We start from the raw sequence: 22610 nt of genomic DNA on the forward strand, positions 1-22610 counted from the left end.
TGTCTTATATGACCATAATACAATTATCCAAATCGAAAATTTTAATGATTACAATATCATCTAATATACTGTCCATTTTAAAATTTTGCCAGTTGTCACAATAACGTTCTTCATAGTTATTTCTTCCTTAATCCAGGATCCCATCCAGGATCACCCATAGATTTAGTTGCCATGTCTCTTTAGTCTCCTTTAATCTGCCACAAACCCTTAGTCTTTGTCTTTTGTAACGTTAATACTTTTGAATAATTTATGGGCCAGTCATCTAGCGATGTCTACCTCAAACGCAACTCATGTGCTTTTTTTGCATGAATACTACATTATGCTGTGTCCTTTTCAGGATATTATATTAATAGGCATATGATATTGGCTCCTCCTATAATTGTGATGTTAGTCTTGATCATTTGGTTATGATGGTGTCCACCAAATTTCTCTATTGTAAACTTTTTTTTTTTTTTTGAGACAGAGTCTTGCTCTGTTGCCCAGGCTGGAGCGCAGTGGCGGGCTGACGGTTCACTGCAGCCTCGAAATCCTGTGGCTCAAGCAATCCTCCCATCTCAGCCTCACGAGTAGCTAGGACCACAGGACCTAGCCACCACATTTGGCTAATTTTTTTGTATTTTTTGTAGAAATGGGATTTCTCCACGTTGTCCAGGCTGGTCTCCAACTCCTGAGCTAAAGTGATTCTCCGGCTTCAGCCTTCCAAAGTGCTGGATTACAGGCGTGAGTCAACACGCCTGGCCTTGTAAACTATTTCTTTTCATCTTTGTAAATAATATATAATTTATGGGGAGTTACTCTGAGACTACGTAAATATCATGTTCCTCATCACGTTTACCTCCTAGTTTTAGTACCTTTTGATGATTCTTGCCTAAATCAGTTATTAGACTATAATTCATATATGATAAAATTCATTAAAGTATATAGTAATTCAGTGGTTTTTGTATATTCATACGGTTGTGTAACCATTACCACTAATTCCAGAGCATTTTTATCACCCTGAAAATGAAACCCTTCACCCATTAGCAGTCATTTCCCCATTTCCCCCAGCCTCTGGCGACCACTAATCTACTTTTTATCTCTATAGATTTGCCTATTTAAGACGTCCTATATAAATGCAATCACAATATGTGGTCCTTTGTGTCTAACTTCTTTCACTTGATATGTTCTCACGGTTCATTCATGTTGTAGTTCTTATTGATATTTCATACCTTTTTATTTGCCTAAATCAATCATTTATATGATTCCTGAAAAATGGTGCTAGTGTAACTACATTATTTCCATCTACACTTACTAGGCAACATCTTTATCATCCTTTGTCAGGAAGCCCTTTAAGAAAACTGCACAGTAAAGTTCATTTTAATAAAAAGGGTTTCCTTGCTCTCAAGTAGTTACTAATCTTAGACAAAAGGGTCTAGGATGACTACCTTTCTTGAGGTTTACATGATGTTCCCTGACTTCCACTTGAAAGGTACCCTGTGAGTCTCTCTCCGCCTGTTATCCCACAGGCTCCTCCCCACTCCTCCAGGTACCCCTTCCCCGGCGGCTGCAGGAGGAGGAAGTGACGCACCGGAAGTGTCCCTGTTCCCCTTGCTGTGGGGGGTAAGGAATCAAACCCCCAAGATGGCGGCGGCGGCGGAGGAGCGGATGGCAGAGGAAGGAGGCGGCGGCCAAGGCGACGGCGGCTCCTCTTTGGCCTCCGGCTCTACCCAGCGACAACCCCCACAGCCCCCGCCACAGCACCCGCAGCCGGGGTCCCAGGCGCTCCCAGCTCCGGCGCTGGCTCCGGACCAGCTGCCTCAAAACAACACGCTTGTGGCGCTGCCCATCGTAGCCATCGAGAACATCCTCAGCTTTATGTCCTACGACGAAATTAGCCAGCTCCGCCTGGTGAGGCCCCCGCAGAACTCCTGCCTCCCTCTCCCCGCGGCCGAGGTCTGGGAGGGGAGGAGAAGGGAGCGCGTTCCCCGGGAAGGGAGCCCCCCGCGAGCCCCAGCCGGCTACAGATCCGGGAGGGCGCCGCTCCCGTCCCGAACTCTCCCTTGGCGTCAGTCAGCAGGAGTGGGCTGGTTCCCGATTGCGTCCTAGCTGCGGAGCTGGGGTTACTTCCTGAGGGAACTTCGCCTTGGGGGCTCCTTGCCCCCCGCCCGGAAGCGGGCCCTCTATGGGAGGGGTAGCGGAGCTGGTCTTTCCACCTTCCGCCTGGCCTGAGAGTAGACCCGGAGAGGTCATGTCGCCTGCCTTTTGTATGCCGCTTCCAGCCCCCGACCTGGGTTTGGGGAGAAAACTCAGAAGTAGGCAGACGATCCCAGCCAGGTTTGGTTTATCTTGCAAGAATAACGTATTGTTCCCCACCCCAACCACCCAAGTTTTCTTGTTCGAGAAGATTGAGTAGAGTAAGGTGGCTCAGTGACCCCAAACCGGGTAGAGGTTCCGAAGAATTCGAACGTGTTTACTTAGCCTTAGCCCCAGCGCCCTAGTTGACCACTAAAGTAGAGCCTTGGGAAATGACCATTCCTGCTTTGCCTCATCCTAACGCTTCCCACCGTAGAGAAGCAACTTACCCCTTGACGGGTTTTTTCTCTTTTGCAATTTATTTTTAACTAGTGATTTACACCCACCCACCTGCTTTAGGAGAGGTTTCTTTATACCTTAAAATCACAATAGGTCAGTCCATGATTTTTAAGAATAATGAATTTGCCATTGGGCTTTTACTTCACTCCAGAGGTTTGAAGATGTGGTGATTGTTAGTTCAGTTAGATATTTTGCTGCCTTTCAATGAAATTATCTTTAAGTGGTAAAGAAATTGAAGGAGGTGGACATTTTGAAGTGATTGCAAGCCGATTCTATGGAGAAGCTAAATCTGTGCTGGGGATTGTTTTTAAGAGGACAAAGACATATTTCTGAATGTGCTGTGTATAACATCTTCTTATTACTCAATATGCTATATTGTAGGCATACACCTCCAGTTTCAAGTGGATTATAATTGCATTTTTAAAGGAAATCATAACTTATTTTTAAAAGAGAGCTTATAAATATTAATTCAAACTGATGGCCAATTTTTTTTCTAGTCAACACAGCAGTTCAACCATGCCAGTCTGCACGATGGAAAATTTCTTCAACTGAAAATAGATATTTCACAATTGATTGCCTCTGGATTTCCAAAACATTTTCATCCTAGAATTTCATGTAGAATCTTAAATATTCCTTCAGATTTTTACAATCGATGGCGTTTAATCAAAATTCGCGCTGTACATTCATGGTGTTTGGAAAATTGAGCATATAACATTTGATTGAATTGAACCATTCAACCAGACAATGGCTTTGTAAATCTTGGAATATTCACGGTTCTGTTTTGTAAGTGTTGAGAAAAACTGAGTTTTGTTTGTTTATCATTTTACTATTTAAAAAAAATGTAGAGTTGTTGGGGGGGGGGGACCAGCCTGTCCTAACTAGAGTTAAAACACATCCCACAATTTATGAATAAATGACATCTCTGTCAGGTGAGATACTCAGCTGCATTCTTAATTTTTAAGCAGTTTTCTGGCCTTTTAAGGTTATAAATTTATAATTTCAAACTCAGATTTTTCGTAAGGAGTCCCTTCAGTACAACTGCCCACCCCCAGGAAAAGATTCTGCCCCGTTTTACATCTGCAAATATGATTTTTGAGTAGTGGGGAACTGTTTTTCTTTACTTAAGGCTAATGGATAATTCTTGAATAGATTAAATGGATAATCTTTTGTGGGGCGGTGGAAGTGTCTTTGCTTGGAAGGTACAATTCAGGTAACGTTATAAAAGAAAGATGTTCCTTCTTGCCACTAGGTGTCAGCATTAATTTAATTATGACCTTTTCTGAACTTGGCAGTCAAGAGACAGTGCTTAGGTGTGCTGTACATGCCTTCGTAAGTAGCCATTTATACCTAAAGAATTGTTTGCAAAAAATCAAGGGACTTTAGTATATGCTGCTATCTGACATATAAGTTACATAGTTCTCTTCATTGTAGGTATATTTGTGAGTGGAATTAAGGCTGGATATGCTTTGAAGGGGGTAATATTAAGAACAGAATTAGTTTTCATAAAGCTAAATGTCAGCTGTTAGGTAGCTGAGACAGGAGAATCACTTCAACCCCGGGAGGTGGAGGCTGCAGTGAGCCAAGATGACGCCACTGCACTGCAGCCTGGGTGACACAGTGAGACTCTGTCTCCAAAAAAAAAAAAAAAAAATCCAATTTATTTTTATTTTTATTTTTGAGACGGCGATCTCATCTCACTTTGTGCAACCCCCGCCTCCCGGGTTCAAGCAATTCTCCCACCTCAGTCTCCCGAGTAGCTGGGATTACAGGCACCCACCATTATGCCTGGCTAATTTTTGTATTTTTATAAAGATGGGGTTTCACCATGTTGGCCAGCTGGTCTTGAACTCCTGACCTCAGGTGATCCGCCCACCTCAGCCTCCCAAAGTGGCAACATTACAGGTGTGAGCCACCGCGCCCAGCCAAAAATCCAATTTAATAAGGCATTCACACAGTCCCTTGGAAATCAGTTATTCATGGTAAGAGGAAGCAAAGACTATTATCAACTAAACAGTACAAATAACTGAAAAATGTTATTTTTTTTTTTTGAGACGGAGTCTTTCTGTGTCCCCCAGGCTGGAGTGCAGTGGCATGATCTCGGCTCACTGCAAGCTCCGCCTCCCGGGTTCACGCCATTCTCCTGCCTCAGCCTCCCGAGTAGCTGGGACTACAGGCGCCCGCCAACACGCCCGGCTAATTTTTTGTATTTTTTTTAGTAGAGACGGGGTTTCACCGTGTTAGCCAGGATGGTCTCGATCTCCTGACCTTGTGATCCGCCCGCCTCGGCCTCCCAAAGTGCTGGGATTACAGGCTTGAGCCACCGCGCCCGGCCAACTGAAAAATGTTATTGTAGCAATTTCAACCTAGAGCAAATCTTTTAAAGAAAATGCAGAGTAATAAGTACATGGATTGTGTACCTATTGTCTACATTAGGTGCTAAGCATAGTTGTGACTGAGGTCCCAATAAGACAAGCAAACTGAGAAGGAAGAAAAAAAGTCCCTGAACAATACATAAACTAGCTCAATATGGTTTCACCATATTGCCCAGGCTGGTCTCGAACTCCTGAGCTCAGGCAATGCACCCACCTAGGCCTGGATTTATTTATTTTATTTTATTTTATTTTTTGGCCATTGGCTATTGATCAAAAGATGTATCCTGAGTCTGGTGGTTTCATAGAAATTACTCCTTAAATATTTAACTCCTCCAATGTAAAATTATTTGGCTGAACACAACCTTTGAAATGACAAAACATGTACTTTGAGTTGTTTTTCCAGTAAAACAGACAAATTTGTGCTGATGCAGCATTAGTATGTCATCTAGGCCCCCTTGGCAGGTGGGTGAGAGACTTTGAAACAAGTGACAAAGGTTAAGAAGTGAGATCCTGGCCGAGTGCGGTGGCTCACGCCTGTAATCCCAGCACTTTGAGAGGCCAAGGTGGGCGGATCACTTGAGGTCAGGAGTTCGATACCAGCCTGGCCAACATGGTAAAACCCCATCTCTACCAAAAATATAAAAAATTAGCCAGGTGTGGTGGCACGCACCTGTAATCCCAGCTACTTGGGAGGCTGAGGCAGGAGAATTACTTGAACCCGGGAGGCGGAGGCTGCAGAGAGCTGAGATTGTGCCACTGCACTCCAGACTAGGTGACAGAGCGAGATTCCATGTCAAAAAAAAAAAAAGAAATGAGATCCTACCTTCGGGAGCAGATCAGAGCTAACTTTGGACCTATGTAACTGGCTTATGAGCATTATATTCTTACCTACTGAAAAACAAGTATAGGGAGCTTTTTAAATTATTTATTTATTTATTTATTTTCAATTTTTGAGACAGGGTCTCCCTCTGTCGCCCAGGCTGGAATGCAGCGGCGTGATCACAGCTCATTGAGGCCTTGATTTCCTGTATTTTTTGTGGAGATGAGGTTTCTCCATGTTGCCCAGGCTAGTCTTAAGTTTAAACTCCTAGGCTCAAGTGGTCCACCCACCTCAGCCTTCCAAAGTGCTGGGATTACAGACGTGAGCCACCGCACAGTATAAAAAGGGAAAAAAATTTTTTTTCTATTTATTTAAAGTACAATATAAAAAGGGAAAAAAATTTATCCTGTTTCAAACACAGCATTATATAATTTTACCTGCCCTACAGGAGGCTTTTAAAAGATGTTTTAGAGAGATACTATCAGTTTTTTTCCTCTGTGATTCAACTGGAGCTCTTATCATTTTAATTGGAATCATATTAGTGGTTCAGAACATGAATTTGACTAAAGGTTAAGTTGAAAATTCTTGCTTATTTTCTGGAATGAAATTTTCCAGTCAGCAACAAAATACATAAATACGTGCTTTTGTCTCAAGATATTTCTCTAGAGCACTTTAGCTAATTAAATCTATTACCTATTTATAGTTCTTTTCACATCTTTTCTTCAACTATGTTAGAAAATTTTAGTTATAGAGTGGGTTGGTTGGTAGGAAATATGAAGGAAAATGAAGAACCATTACTTCTTTTTTTGTTTTTGTTTTTAAATAGGCAAGCTGTCTTCCTTGTATCTCTCACTCTGCACAAGAGTTCTCAGTTTTTTTGGTCTGAAGACACCTTTACACTTTTAAAAGTTATTGAAGACCCATAGAACTTACCTTGGAAAATTCTGGAAAACACAAGAATACACATAACATATTCCATTAGCTGTCAGAACAATAATGTCAGCACATGTCATATTGCTTCTGGAAAATTCCACTGCATACTCGTGAGAGAATGAGTGGAAAAGGCAAATAACTTCTTGGTACTCTGAGAGTAGTTTGGCCTTGCAAACCTCCTGAAAGGGTCTCCGGGACCCTGGGGATCTCCCACTGCCCAGACCACACTTTGAGGACCACTGCTCTGTATCGCTCCATTCCAAAGAATACACTCTGTTGCCGATTTTTTCTTTTCTTTTTTTTTTTTTGACGGAATTTCCCTCTGTCGCCCAGGCTGGAGTGCAGTGGCACGATCTCGGCTCACTGCAAGCTCCGCCTCCCAGGTTCATGCTATTTTCCTGCCTGAGCCTCCCAAGTAGCTGGGACTACAGGCGCCTGCCACCACGCCTGGCTAATTTCTTTTTATATTTTTAGTAGAGACGGGGTTTCACCGTGTTAGCCAGGATGGTCTTGATCTCCTGACCTCATGATCCGCCTGCTTCAGCCTCCCAAAGTGCTGGGATTACAGGCATGAGCCACCGTTCCCGGCCCCGCTGATTTTTTCTTGTATTTTTCTCCCACTGTCTCTTCAGGCTGTTGATTTTATTAATAAGTGTGTAAGTACAGGTAAGAAATTATAATCTCTTGGGGGCAGTTCATTCTTCCTGTTCTCACAAAGTAAAGAGGTTCAGTCAGTAACTCTGTCCACTGTATCGTCATCAAGAGAAAATATACATACCTTCCTTGAGCACACTTATACAGCACCAGGATAACAAATGCAAAGATGGTAAATATAAGTGTTGAGGTTACTTAGGACTTAATCAGGAAAGACCTCCTCAAGATAATAAGTTTTTATCCAGTTAATAAAGGTAGAAGAGCATTCCCAGCAGAAAAAAACGATGTGTAAAGTAATGAAGTGATTGGAGAAGACCGACTTAGAGGGATTCAGATAAACTTGAATTTGGATATGTGAAATTGTTAATGTTCTAGATTAGTGGTCAACCATCCTCCTATCTCCCCAGCTTTTTTATTTCACAGACCAGTCAGATTTAAGAAACTGTTTTTGAGAACCTCCAGGGTTGACATCTTTTGGTGGGTGGAGCAAATAAGGGCATTTTTAAAAAACAAAACAACTTCCATCTCTTATCATCATCATTTCTTAAAAGACACCAGATATATCTGCATACCTTGATAAACTGAATAGTATGAATTCTTACAATATTGAAGAAGATACTATGTTAAAAGGATGACCTGTGCATATAAATCCAATTTCATAATTTTTGAGACTGGGAGCAAAAGATAACCTTTAATAGAGGTTTCCCTTAAACACCTACTTCTAGCATCTTGTACTTAAGATTGATTGAAACAAACATCAAGCTCTTCAGTTTCCCAAATACCTTGGGCCTCTCCAAGCACATGCTTTTTCCTGTTTTCCCTCTCCTAGAAAATATTTGTACCTTTGGCATATACCTCATTCTATAATTCTTCTCTGAACTTTATGTAGGTAGTATTTCTAAGTTTCCATTGCGTCATTATTGCACTTACTACATTGGAATTATCTTTGGAAGAGCCTGTTTTCCAATTGCCTTAGTCTGTGATGCAATATAAGTACTCAGTAATTACTGAATAAATGAAGTAGCTCTTAAAAACCATTTCACTGCTCTGAATAAACAATAGAAAATATATGTCATCGTAGGGCTGGACGTGATGGCTCACGCCTGTAATCCCAGCACTTTGGGAGGCTGATACAGGTGAATTACCTGAGGTCAGGAGTTCGAGACCAGCCTTACCAACATGGTGAAACCCCGTCTATACTGAAAATACAAAAATTAGCTGGGCGTGGTGGCGGGCACCTGTAATCCCAGCTACTCAGGAGACTGAGGCAGGAGAATCACTCGGACTGGGAGCCAAAGTTTGCAGTGAGCCGAGATCATGCCATTGCATGCCAGCCTGGGCAACAAGAGCGAAACTCCATCTCAAAAAAAAAAAAGAAAGAAAAGAAAATATATGTCATTGTAAGATAAATGTTTTCTGTATAAACTATAATAGTGTTACAAAATCAGTTGCTTAATATTTACTTCCAAGAGAGGAGATTAGAACTTTTTTTTTTTACATTTTTCATTCACCCTAGAATGTCTTTAACATTTTACAAGACCATTTTATGAAAATGAGTGACTAAAGAAAACTCTTAGGAGTTATTAAAATTGATTGATAACACTGATCTGAAGCCAGTATGTAATTAACAAGATAGCCATTTACAATAGTGCATCAGGGTTCCTTTGTTTTAGTCAACATTTAATTGATTTATTAATGAGAAAAATAATGGTACAGATAATCAGAAACTGAGAACAATCCAAAAGGCTTTTTTATGTGGTGGTTAGAATGCATTATAGGAATCCTAAGAAGAAATTCTTCCTAATTGTTTTACTGAGATTAAAATGAATTTATATTTTCTTTCCAAGTGAGTATCTAGGGTATATACCCAGAGAATCTAAAATTTGTTGTAATTCTACCAGCAGATAATTGAGAATTTCATATACATATATATGTGTAGTATATACACAACACACACAATATAGTAATACAAGTGATGTGATCTTAGGCAGTCCGTAGAAGAGAGTTGCTCTGTCACCCATGCTGGAGTGCAGTGGTGAGATCACAGCTCACTGCAGCCTCAAACTCTTGGCCTGAAGCAGTCCTCCTGCCTTGGCCTCTCTAGGTGTTGGGATTGCAGACGTGAGCGACCACACTTGGGCAAATAGAACTTTTTTTTTTTTCTTTTGAGACAGAGTCTCAAGGCTGGAGTGCAGTGGTGCGATCTTTGCTCACTGCAACCTCCACCTCCCAGGTTCAAGTGATTCTCCTGCCTCAGCTCCAAATAGAATTTTTTTTTTTTTTTTTTAGACTGAGTCTCGCTCGCTCTATCGCCCAGGCTGGAGTGCAGTGGCATGATCTCGGCCCATTGCAACCTCTGCCTCCTGGGTTCAAGCGATTCTCCTGCCCCAGCCTCCCGAGTAGCTGGGATTACAGGCCTGCACCACCACGCCTGGCTAATTTTTGTATTTTTGGTAGAGACAGGGTTTCACCATCTTGGCCAGGCTGGTCTTGAACTCCTGACCTCGTGATCCACCTGCCTTGGCCTCCCAAAGTGCTGGGATTACAGGCGTGAGCCACTGCACCTGGCCCCAAATAGAATTTTTTTTAAAGATTAAAGTATTCTTTTGGAAGAGGTGGCAAGTTGTATCCATATTTAGGTGAGGGAAATTAAGATGAGTTCACTGAAAACACAAACAGGACAAGAGAAGAGCCAGAATGGTTATGATTCGTTCATTATTCATTTTTTAAATGATTTTTTTTGTCCATCATTAACTTTTTGCCACATTTGCTTTATCTGTTTCACTTTTGTGCTCATTTTCTCTCTCCTGAATGTGTGTATGTGTGCATCTATCCCATGAACATACTTATTTTACCAAACCATTTGAAAGATGAAAATACTGATATTTTGCCCCGAGTACTTTTTTTAATGTGATCACAATATCCTCATTTCCAGGGTATTTAACATTACGGTTTTTATTCAGATTTCTCAGTTATCCCAAAATGTTCTTTATAGCTCTTTGAGGTGGGTTTCTTCAGTCTAATTAAGGATTGGTCTCTAATCTAGAACATCGTCCCAACTTTTTTCATTCTTTCATGCCATTGACTTTTTTTTTTACAGCCCCCCGCCCACACACACACACAATGAATGCCACTGACTTTTTGAAGACTAGGCCAGATGGCTTGTAATGGTTCTGTAATTCACATTTGTCTAATTTTTTCCTTGTGATTGACTTCAGGATTTTGAACTTTGGAAGGATTATAGGAAGGTCTTGGTCTAGCTCCATCTGTCTAACCTTTAGCAGTGTGGTGAGAATGCCTATTAATGTCCTTAAAAATCCCTTATTACCTCAAGAAGTCCTAGCTTTTAGAGTAGTGCCAGCAGTTCTATAACAGCAGAGTATCAGTTGGGACTCTAATCAATTTGAAATAAATAGGATAATTATTTCAGTTTATATAGCTGTGGGTCACCAAGTTTAAAATGGCACAAATTAGAAGACCTGGATTCTTAGTTTCCCTTTTGCTGCTGAATAGCTGGATGACCTTGGACAAATCACATAATTTCTTAAGGCCTCAGCTTTCTCACTTTAAAAAAAAAGGATAGGTTCTGATGTCTTTAAGTTCCTTTCAGTTCTGGAGTCTTAACAAGCAGCCTAATCAGCTTGTGATCATTTAAGAACTGTAGAGTACCAAATTAATACATTTTATCTATTTATTTATTTATTTTGGTTCTCTGTTTATCTTACACAATGATGAATACATTTTAAAACTGGGTTCCAGCTAGGCGCAGTGGTTCATGCCTGTAATCCTAACACTTTGGGAGACCGAGGTGGGTGGATCACTTGAGCCCAGGAGGCTGAGGTGGGAGGATTGCCTGAGCCCCAGGGAGGTGGAAGCCTCAGTGAGCCATGATCATGCCACTGCACTCCAGCCTGGGCAACAGAGGGAGACTCTGTCTCAAAAAAAAAAAAAAAAATTGGGTTCCATTACAATATTTCCTTGATTCTAAGATACAAGAGTCTCATATTTAACATTTTTGAAATCAGTGCATCTTGATCAATTTGTATGTATATTATCGTGGTGGTGCCTTTTTTTTCCCAGAAAAGTTTTTATTAAGTTGGTAACATGTCTCAAAAGTCTCTACAGCATCTTAAAATCGAAGGAGTCGAGCATACCATATTTCAAGGCATCTAAGAAAAAAATGCTGCCAATTATAATTCTAAGACATTATATATCGTAGGTCTATTCCACTGTCAAATGTTTTAAAATGTGCATCTTAGAATCAGTTAAGACTTAAATAAATAAAAATTTTTTTAAAAGAATCAGTTAAGACTTGAGGCCGGGCATGATGGCCCATGCCTGTAATCCCAGCACTTTGGGAGGCTGAGGCGAGTGGATCACCTGAGGTCAAGAGTTCGAGACCAGCCTGATCAACATGGTGAAACCCTGTCTCTACTAAAAACACAAAAAATTAGCCGGGCGTGGTGGCAGGTGCCTATAATGCCAACTACTTGGGAGACTGAGGCAGGAGAATCACTTGAACCCAGGAGGCGAAGGTTGCAGTGAGTGGAGATTGCACCGCTGCATTCCAGCCTGGGCAACGAGAGCAAAACTCCATCTCAAACAAAAAAAACTTGATATTAAAGATTAAACAAGAAAATCACGTTTCACAAATGTATAGCCTATGTGTCTTGCATTATTAAGAAGGACCATGGTAGCACAAATCTAAAAACAAACAAAATTTTTCATTACTGACCACAACTAAGAAAACTACATTTATTCTCTTACAGTAGAACAGTAACAGGAGCCCAAGCTCTATCTTTATTCTTCAGTGATTTATTCTATTCATTCCCTTTTGTTTTTATAGTATATTCTTTTCCTAATCTTTCAGTGCCCTGATAGTTTTTGACATAGTCATCATCTTTACGCTCCATATATTAGGCTTCAGGATTTTATTTTACTGTCTTGGGTAAATTGCCAAATTGCTAGGATTTTTGTTTGGTTGTAGTCACTGGGGAAATAAAATTTCTTCCCCTTAGCTTTGGGAAAGTATTAAAATACTCCTAAATTTAGAGCTACACTTTAAATGAGATAATGTGAGTTACAAGTTAGCATACATTATCAGCAGCTATCATTAAATTGCTTGTCCTAGGGAAGTTTAGTATATTTCTTTTTTCCAGATGTGACTTCTTTCTGAATCCTAAACAAAAGTTGTATGATCTCTTTTGTTGTTTTGTTTTGTTTTTGAGATGGAGTCTCGCTCTGTCACCCAGGCTGGAGTGCAGTGGTGCGATCTTGGCTCACTGCAACCTTCACCTCTCAGGTTCAAGCGACCCTCCTGCCTCAGCCTTCCAAGTAGCTGGGATTACAGGCACCCGCTACCATGCCTGGCAAATTTTTGTGTTTTTAATAGAGATGGGGTTTCACCCTGTTGACCAGGTGTTCTCGAACTCCTGACCTCAGCTGATGCGCCCAGCCAAAAGATATATGATCTCTTGTGTTTTTGTGCTATTGGTTAGTCAGTGCTTCTTGAACATTTGAACGTACGGGAAAGCTACCACATTAAGTACTGTTCTTTCCTTACAATATTGCCTAGTATTGGTGCAGTCTCAGCCCACTGCAGCCTCCACCTTCCGGGTTCAAGCGATTCTCCTGCCTCAGGCTCCCAAGTAGCTGCAATTACAGGCGCCTGCCACCACACCCAGCTAATTTTTATTTGGGGGTTCACCATGTTAGCCAGGCTGGTCTCGAACTCCTGACCTCAAGTGATCTGCCCACCTCAGCCTCCCAAAGTGCTGGGATTACAGGCATCAGCCACTGCTCCCGGCCATTCATTCTCTTTTTAAAGTTATTTATCTGATTTCTCAACTCAAAACATGGGAAATTTTATTCCTCTTAGCTTGGCCCACACATCTCATCTGTCTTCAGAAGTAGTTTGCTTGCTAATGGTTTGTTCATTCCAGACTTTGTGCCTTTGCATACACCATTACATCTAACTTAGCAGTCTTTGCCCTCTCCTCCTTCAAAGCCTAATTCAAATCTTTTGTCATGTGAAATCTTCCTTAATTGGGCCTGTCTGGTTATTTATTCTTATTCTCATCATCCAGCCAGTACTTAAATACTTATACTAGCCAGCACTCATATTCATTTGAGTTTATAGATTATTGAAAGATATCTAAACCCTAGAAGTTAGCTAGATTCAGTGCGGCAAAACTAGTAAAATAATTTTGACTGAACCTTGAAAATTGTTACAACAGTAATTGACCTTAATTTTTGTCTTTGTAAATATATATTTCTGCTAAAAATTATTTCTTCTCAGAAATTATCAACAAGGTTGTAGAGTCTACAGAGACAAGAAGTGTTTTTCTACAAGGTTATGTTAGAGGGTACCTCAGTTTATTTTTAAGTCCACTATCTACTCATCTGATGATTTAACGTATCAAATAGGCCAGGTGCAGTGCTCAACGCCTGTGAACCTAGCACTTTGGGAGACCAAGGCAGGAGATCACTTGAGGTCAGGAGTTCAAGACCAGCCTAACCAACATAGTGAAGCCCCGTCTCTACTAAAAATATGAAAAATTAGCCAGGTATGGTGGCAGGTGCCTGTAATCCCAGCTACTTGGGAGGCTGAGGCAGGAGAATCGCTTGAACCCAGGAGATGGAGGTGGCAGTGAGCCGAGATCACGCCACTGCACCCCAGCCTGGGCAACAGAGCGAGACTCCCTCTAAAAATAAATAAATAAGTAAAATAAAATATCAAATAGTTTTAATAACAAAACATAGTTTTTATAGTCCCCAGTTTTTATTCTCCAGAGGCACCACTTTCAAGTCTTTTGGCTGATTTTCTTCTATTTGATATTATCTGTTAACTTCCTAATAAGTTGAGAAGTTAGCCCTGTTGCCCTCATTTCACACACACAGACACCCCCTTTTCTTTCCTTCAATAACATGAAAGTTTTTTTTTCCCCCACATGAAGTTCAGTACTGGTATTTGTGGTCATGTGATTATTCAGGACTGGGGCACTGGTTCTCAAAGTGTGGTCCAGACACCCCAGAGAGGTTTCCAAGATCCTGTCACAGGGTCCATAAGATCTAAAGGTTTTTTTTTTGTTTGTTTGTTTTTTACAGTACTAAGGTTTTATCTATGTTTGGCACGCTTATTTTTTCCACAAGTATACATGGAGTTTTCCAGTAGCCACATGACATTTGATGATGGCATCACACTGATAGCTAATGAAACGTGCACTTGTGTGTTCTTGTGTTTTCCAGGATTTTCTGAGGTAGGAATACCTCAGTCGATTGAATGCAGAGACAGGTATGAAAATTGACCTGTGTTCTATTAAACCACATATCAAAAAGCCTTGCAGAAATGTAAAATAAGGCCAATCACTAAATGTTTTGTTTTGGAAAAAAGTTACTTTTCATTAAAAGCAGTTACATATATTGATATGTATTGTGTTTATGTCTTTGCTTTTTTCAGTAGACACTGAACAAATACTGATAACTGGTTTAGTTTAGTTAGAAATAGATTCTACCATATTTTAACATATTATTGGCCAAGCAGGGTGGCTCACCTGTAATCCCTGCACTTTGGGAGGCCAAGGCAGGCGGATCACCTGAGGCCAGGAGTTCAAGACCAGCCTGGCCAACATGGTGAAACCCCATCTCTACTTAGAATGCAAAAATTAGCTGGGCATGGTGGCGTGCAACTGTAATCCCAGCTACTCGGGAGGCTGAGGCAGGAGAATTGCTTGAACCTGGGAGACAGGTTGCAGTGAACCGAGATCACGCCACTGCACTTCAACCTGGGTGACAGTGAAACTCTATCTGAAAACAAACAAACATTATTTATTAGAAATTACTCCGTACTTAAAGTTTATTGTGCTTTAATTTTGAAATTGAAAAGAACGATTTTCCTTAATACCCTTTTAGGAAGTTATCTGGTTTTTAATATTAGAATATTAAAGCCTTCTTGAGCTTCAACCCAGTTTGCCAGGATTTTTGTCAGCCCTGTGTTCTCAGGAGAAAACAAACTTACATCAAGAGTTTCATCAGCATTTTGTTTCAACAAGTATTTGTTGATGATTTGTGTTTGGGTGCTATGAGATGCAAAAGAAGCATAAGACCGATCCTAACTGTCCATGTCTTGTACTGCAACATCTACCCCATAGGGTGAGAATTAATCTTCAGGTTGATGACTCAGTTGCTGCAGAATTCTTAAGAGATCAAATCACAAATGAATTCTGTATACTAGATCTAATTAAGATAAGAAAGATGCTAGGATATCTCAGAAATATAACAAATATATGAAACAAAGTTTTCAAATTAGTACTAAGATAAACAAAGTTTATTTAACAATTTTATATAGCACTTTAGAGTTTACCAAGTGATTTAGTGTGTGTTTCATTTAATCCTAATGATATCGTATGGGTTAGATATTAGCCATGTCTTACAGGTAGCTGACTCAGGTTTTCAAATGTAAGATGACTTGGACAAGAATGCATATAAGTTGTACTCAAATTTAGCTCTTCTGACTTCTGATCCTGTGCTTTTGCTGTATAAAAACACTATATCTGGCTGGGCATGGTGGCTCATGCCTATAACCATAGCACTTTGGGAGGCCAAGGCAGAGGATTGCTTGAGCCCAGGAATTTAAGACCAGCCTGGGCAACGTAGACTCCCATCTCTACAAAAAATTTTTTTAAAAATTAGCTGCGTGTGGTGTTGCATACCTGTTGTCTCAGCTACTTGGGAGGCTGAGACAGGAGGATTGCTTGTGCCCAGGAATAGGATGCTGCAGTGAGCTGTGATCGTGGCACTGCACTTCAGCCTAGACAACAGAGCAAGACCCTGTCAAAAAAAAAAAACAAAACTATATTAAGGATTCAAAGTAGTTGATGTTCTGCTACACATGCTAAGATATTTTGGGCCAAGCGCAGTGGCTCACACCTGTAATCCCAACCCTTTGGGAGGCCAAGGCAAATGGATTACTTGAGGTCAGGAGTTCAAGACCAGCCTGACCAACATGGTGAAACCCCGTCTCTATTAAAAATACAAAATTAGCCAGGCGTGGTGGCACATGCCTGTAATCCTAGCTACTCAGGAGGCTGAGGCAGGAGAATCACTTGAACCTGGGAGGCACAGGTTGCAGTGAGCTGTGCTCACACCATTGCACTACAGCCTGGGCGACAAGAGTGAAACTCCATCTCAAAAACGTATTTTGGAGGATATACAGTGTCTAATATAAAGGCCTTGGTCATCATAAGCTCTCCATAGTTAAGCCAGATCACTAAAAGAAATAAGTAATAATTCTCATTCTGGTTATAGATCATATAAACTTTATAAGAGGTTAGACTCAAATGGATACATTTCTGACTAAAAAGGAATTTTTCTTGTTTCAAACTATTAAAAAACCTTTAAATATATTGTTTTACTGATCTTCAGGACTATAGTCTCTGACCATAATAATGGGAATACATTCAGAACATCCAACAAACACCTAAAGTGAATGATGCTTTTTTGCCTGCACATAGTGTTAATTTCTTAATGAGATATTACAGAAATTACATGGTGTGAGAGATTCACCCACAGATATGAATCAGAGTTACATACAGCAGGCCAGCTGTGGTGGCTCACTCCTGTAATCCCAATATTCCAGGAGGCCAAGGTGGGCAGATCACTTGAGGTCAGAAGTTTGAGACCAGCCTGGCCAGCATGGTGAAACTCCGTCTCTACTAAAAATACAAAAATTAGCCAGGCATGATGGCACACACCTGTATTTCCAGCTACTGGGGAGGCTGAGGCAGGAGAATCGCTTAAACCTGGGAGGTGGAGGTTGCGCTGAGCTGAGATCGCGCCACTGCACTCCAGCCTGGGCAACAGAGTGAGACTTTGTCTCAAAAAAAAAGATATATACAGCAAACTGAGGAACAATAGTGGGATACAGAGAGCTTTAAGCCATCAGTTATGAGTCTCAGTTGTCTCTTATTACTTTGGTTATTGATTTTTTTGTTCTTTTTTTTTCCCTGAAGGTTTGTAAAAGAATGGACTTGGTCTGCCAGAGAATGTTGAATCAGGGATTTCTGAAAGTGGAGAGGTACCATAATCTATGTCAGAAACAAGTTAAAGCACAACTCCCAAGGTACGTTGTGGGTGGCAATGACAATGATGTACAGTTGGTTTTGTTTGTTTCTTGACTTCTTTTTTTCAGTCTCATGGTTTACATATTGCTTCCCAAGTTTTTATAGGAAAGGGCACAGAGGTCACAATGTGATTTCTGCAGTGGTTTGTCCATTCTCACCGTTTGTGATCAACATTTTACTGGGGGTTCTAGCCAGAGAAATTAGGCAAGAAAATGAAATATAAGGCATCCAAATGGGAAAAGAAGAAATAGAACTCTCTGTTCACAGATGATATGATCTTGTGGATAAGGAATGCACTAATTGATTATTAAAGCTAGTAAACCAGTTCAGCAAGGATATGGGATATAAGAATAATATACAGAAATCAATTATATTTATATACACTAGCAATGAACAATCCAAAAAGGAAATTCAAAACATTTTATAGTTTCAAAAAGAATAGAATACTTAGTAATACATATAACAAAAGCACAAGACTTGTATACTAAAAACTACAAAACACCATTGAAAGGAATTAAAGAAGACTTAAATAAGTGGAAAGGCATTCTGTGTTCATGGATTCGAAGACTTCATATTGTTAAGATGACAGTGCTCCCCAAATTAATCTACACATTCAGTGTGATAGGGGTTGACAATAAGGTACAATAAGTTTTGTTTGTTTCTTGACTTCTTTTTTTTTTTTGTAACCCCTGTCAAAAATTCCAGCTGTCTTTTTTTTTTTTTTCCAAAACTTGATACACTGATCCTAAAATTCCTGTGGAAATACAAGAGTCTGACAATAACCAAAGCAGTTTTGAAAAAGGAGAGCAGTATTGGAAGACTCACACTTCCCACTTTCAAAACTTAGTACAAAGCTATAGTAATCAAAACAGTATGGCACTGGCATAAGGATAGACCTGTAGATCAAAGAAATAGAAGCAAGTCTGGATAATAAACCTTATATTTTTCATCAGTTGATTTTAACAAGGATGTCAAGATAATTCAATGCAGTAAGAATAGTATTTTCAACAAATGATGCTGGGACAACTAGTTATCTTGAAAATGAATGAAGGTGGACCTCTTCCTCATACTGTATATAAAAGTTAACTCAAAAGGGATCATAGATCTAAGTGTAAATGTCAGCACTATACTATATAACCCGTAGAAGAAAACATAGTAGTAAGTCTTCATGAACTTGGATTAGGCAGTGACACCAAAAGCACAAGTAGCAAAAGAAAAAATTAAGCAAATTGGACTTAAAATTTAAAACTTTTGTGGCTCAAAAGACACCATTCAGAAAATGAAAAGACACCCCATAAAATGGGAGAAAACCTGCGCAAATCATGTATCCGGATTATATGAGGAACTCTTACAACTCAACAATAAAAAGAAAACCTAGTTTAAAAATGGGCAAAGGGGCCAGGTGCGGTGGCTCACACCTGTAATCCCAGCATGTTGGGGGACTGAGGTGAGTGGATCACCTGAGGTCAGGAGTTCAAGACCAGCTTGGGCAGCATGGTAAAACCCTGTCTCTACTAAAAATACAAAAACTACCTGGCGTGGTGGCTGGCGCCTGTAATCCCAGCTACTCAGGAGGCTGAGGCAAGATAATCACTTGAACCTGTTGGCGGAAGTTTCAGTGAGCCAAGATTGCACCACAGCACTCCAGCCTGGGCCACAGAGCAAGACTCTGTCTCCAAAAAAAAAAAAAAGGACAAAGGATTTGAATAGACACTTACTCCAAAGAAGATAAGTTAATAGCCAACAAGGACATGAAAGGTTCTCAACATCATTAGTCATCAGGGGGATGCAAATCAAAATCACTACGAGGTTTGTATCCACTGGCACTTTATATCCACTAGGATGGCTACAATGGAAAAATGTTGGGGAGGATGTGGACAAATTGGAACCTTCACATATCAATGTTGAGAATGTAAAATGGTGCAGTCACTTTAGAAAACAGTTTGGCTGTTCTCAGGCCGGATGTGATGGCTCACGCCTGTAATCCCAGCACTTTGGGAGGCCAAGGCAGGTGGATCACCTGAGGTCAGGAGTTCAAGACCAGCCTGGGAAACATGGTGAAACCCCGTCTCTACAAAAATTTGAAAATTAGCCAGGCATGATGTCGGGTGCCTGTAATCCCAGCTTGGTAGGAGGCTGAGGCAGGAGAATTGCTTGAACCTGGGAGGCGGAGGTTGCAGTGAGCCAAGATCATGCCATTGCACTCCAGCCTGGGCGACAGAGTGAGACTCCGTCTCCAAAAAAAAGAAAACAATTTGGCTGTTCTCAGAAAGTTACACAGAGAATTATTGTCTGAGCCACCAATTTCATTCCTAGATAAGTACTCAAAAGAAATGAAAACATAATGTTTGCACAAAAACTTGTACACAAATGTTTTTAGCAGCATTATTCATAATAGCCAAAAAGTGGAGACAACCCAAATGTCTATCAGCTGATGAGTAAACAAAGTATGATATATCCGCATGATGGAATATTATTGGGCAATAAAAAGGTACATGCTACAACAAGAACGAACCTGGAAAACTATGCTAAATGAAAGAAGCCAGAAACATAAGGCCACTGTATGATTCCGTTTATCTGAAATGTTCAGAATAGGCGGATCCAGAGAAACAGAAAGTAGATTAGTATTGCCAGGGGCTGGGAGAATGGGAGTGGCTGATAATGGTTACAGGAGTTCATTTTGTTTAGATATGGTGATATTGTACAACTGTGTGAATACTAAAACCATAAATTATCCCTTTAAGTAATTTTTTTATGTCTGATTATTTCACGGTGGTCTCGATCTCCTGACCTCGTGATCCGCCCGCCTCGGCCTCCGAAAGTGCTGGGATTACAAGCGTGAGCCACTGTGCCCGGCCGAGTTATTTCTTAAATTGTTAAAAAGTTTAAAGGAGTTAAATTTTATCATCAAAACCATATCATCTCCTGCCTATATTTCCATGTGTAATCCATTCATTTATCTAATTTCTGTGGTTCTAATAGCCATTAGATTTGATAACCAAAAAACCTTTTTTTTTTAATTTTTTATTTTTGAGATGGAGTCTTGCTCTGTCACCCAGGCTGGAGTGCAGTGGTGCAGTCTTGGTTCACTGCAACCTCCGACGCCCAGGTTCAAGCGAGTCTCCTGCCTCAGCCTCCCTAGTAGCTGGGACTATAGGCATGCACCCAACGGGGTTTCACCATGTTGCCCAGCCTGGTCTCAAACTCCTGACCTCAGGTGATCTACCCGCCTCAGCCTCCTAAAGTGCTGGGACAGGCTTGAGCCTCCAAGCCCGGCCCCAAAAAACCTAATTAAAATATATATATATATAATTTGTTTTGTTTGTTTGTTTTCAAATATTTTGTCAATGAGAACCAGTCCTTGGTAAGGATTTCTAGGCATAGTGATTCATTCATCATTACAGTTAAATTATGACTCAATTGTAGATTTCTAAATTAACATGTAAAAGACTGTTTCATTAAGCCATCTTGATTGCTTAATATTTTAGTCCGCAATACTGCTTTAATGGTTGCCTTGCTTTTATTATTATTATTATTATAGGAGAGAGTCAGAAAGGAGAAACCATTCATTAGCTCGTCATGCAGACATTCTTGCTGCTGTTGAAACAAGGCTGTCACTATTAAATATGACTTTCATGAAATATGTGGATTCCAATCTCTGTTGCTTCATCCCAGGAAAGGTAAAATAGAATTGCTTGCCTAGAACAGCTGGACTGCCCTACATAAACTTATTATAAAGTTATGAATTTTTGATTTTAGAAATGTTAGAATTGTTTCTACTTCTCTGAATGAGTTTCTACTAATGAATTTGGTTTCTGTACAGTTATCAATATAAATATGTATCATTTATACGATCTTTATATTTAAAATTCTAATTATGAAATAGTCGAAACCCTAATATTCTTTAGAGAAGTTTGTTAAGAGTTCATAAGAGTAAAATTTGAGGTTTTACTGGTTGTTACGATGCCAGAGATAAGCAATGAACAATATACATATTGTCCCTGCCTTCAAGACTGTTATAATTTTGGGGAGGTAGAATAGGAGGGACAAGCTGGTTTTTGTTTTGTTTGAAAAATGTTTCATAAAGACAACTTTATAAACTTTCAGATTTGACAAGAATAAACAATTGCTATTTACCAATATTCACAGAACTGAGTAACAGTTCTTTTTAACACAGAAATAAGTATATTGTGGCATATTTACCATTACTAAGTTAATAAAAACTCCAACATTCAACACACTACTTATACCTTCAGTAGTACCCTACTCCTTGAATTAAGTGTAAATTGAGATATGTCTGTATCTTTTTATATGGAAGTGGTAGAGATATAATTAAAGGTCATTTTGCTACTTGGTTGATGCTGGCAAAAGTTTCCCTTAACATAGTTGGAAATAATTAATATCTAGTAAAATTTGAATGTTTGCTTTTTGTTATTTCCAAAGATAATTTACATTGGCAATATTTAATATGTACTTTGTCCATTTTTAGTTTTCTTTGACATTCATTTTTGGGGGGAATCCCATTTCTTAGAATTGTATTTGAAATATTTTGGTATATCTCACTTTCTTCACATTACATACATTTTCTTTTAAAGATATTGTTGCATACCAACACATTACCTGCTAATGCTTTTTGTAGGGTGCTGTAAGAGGATGACCAGTTAGAAATTTCAGAGTGATTCTTATGCCAGATTTTTATGAATCTGACTTAAAGGCCTTAACTTTTAAGTGTTCCTGAGAAGTTCTTTGAACTTAGCTTGTTTCATATAGCATTATAGTTTTTATTGCATATCTCATTGTTAGAAACATGAATATCTAAGAAACATCTCACAGTTATCATAACTTCAAAGACAGTTCAGTCAGTTGTTAAGGCAGAGGTTGCAGTGAGCCCAGATCACACCAGTGCACTCCAGCCTGGGCCACAGAGTGAGACCCTGCCACAAAAAAAAAAGAATTTAGACAGGTTACAAGTTTGCTATTATCTAGGACAGGGATCAGCAAACTTTTTTTGGTAAAAGGCCAGATCATAAATATTTTTGGCCTTGTGAGCCTTGTGCTCGCTGTGACAGCTATGCAATTCTGAGAAACAGCCGTGTGCAATGTGTGGTAAATGAACGCTTGTGCCTGCGTTCCTGTAAA

The 22610-nt window shown here is 39.9% G+C and overlaps 1 protein-coding gene across 1 annotated transcript in view; it reads left to right on the forward strand.

Annotated features, from left to right (window-relative positions):
• Window positions 1-1601: 1601 nt before the first annotated feature.
• Window positions 1602-22610, forward strand: part of FBXO28 (F-box protein 28) — a 47807-nt gene continuing 26798 nt past the window's right edge. The window contains exons 1-3 of the mRNA XM_032136699.2: window positions 1602-1887; window positions 17361-17470; window positions 21013-21151. Of these exons, the coding sequence (XP_031992590.1) occupies window positions 1621-1887; window positions 17361-17470; window positions 21013-21151 (516 nt within the window). The 5' untranslated portion in view covers window positions 1602-1620. The remainder of the gene's footprint in view (window positions 1888-17360; window positions 17471-21012; window positions 21152-22610) is intronic.

Source organism: Hylobates moloch, unplaced genomic scaffold (assembly GCF_009828535.3).
Source record: "Hylobates moloch isolate HMO894 unplaced genomic scaffold, HMol_V3 SCAFFOLD_18, whole genome shotgun sequence".
Classification (NCBI taxonomy): domain Eukaryota; kingdom Metazoa; phylum Chordata; class Mammalia; order Primates; family Hylobatidae; genus Hylobates; species Hylobates moloch.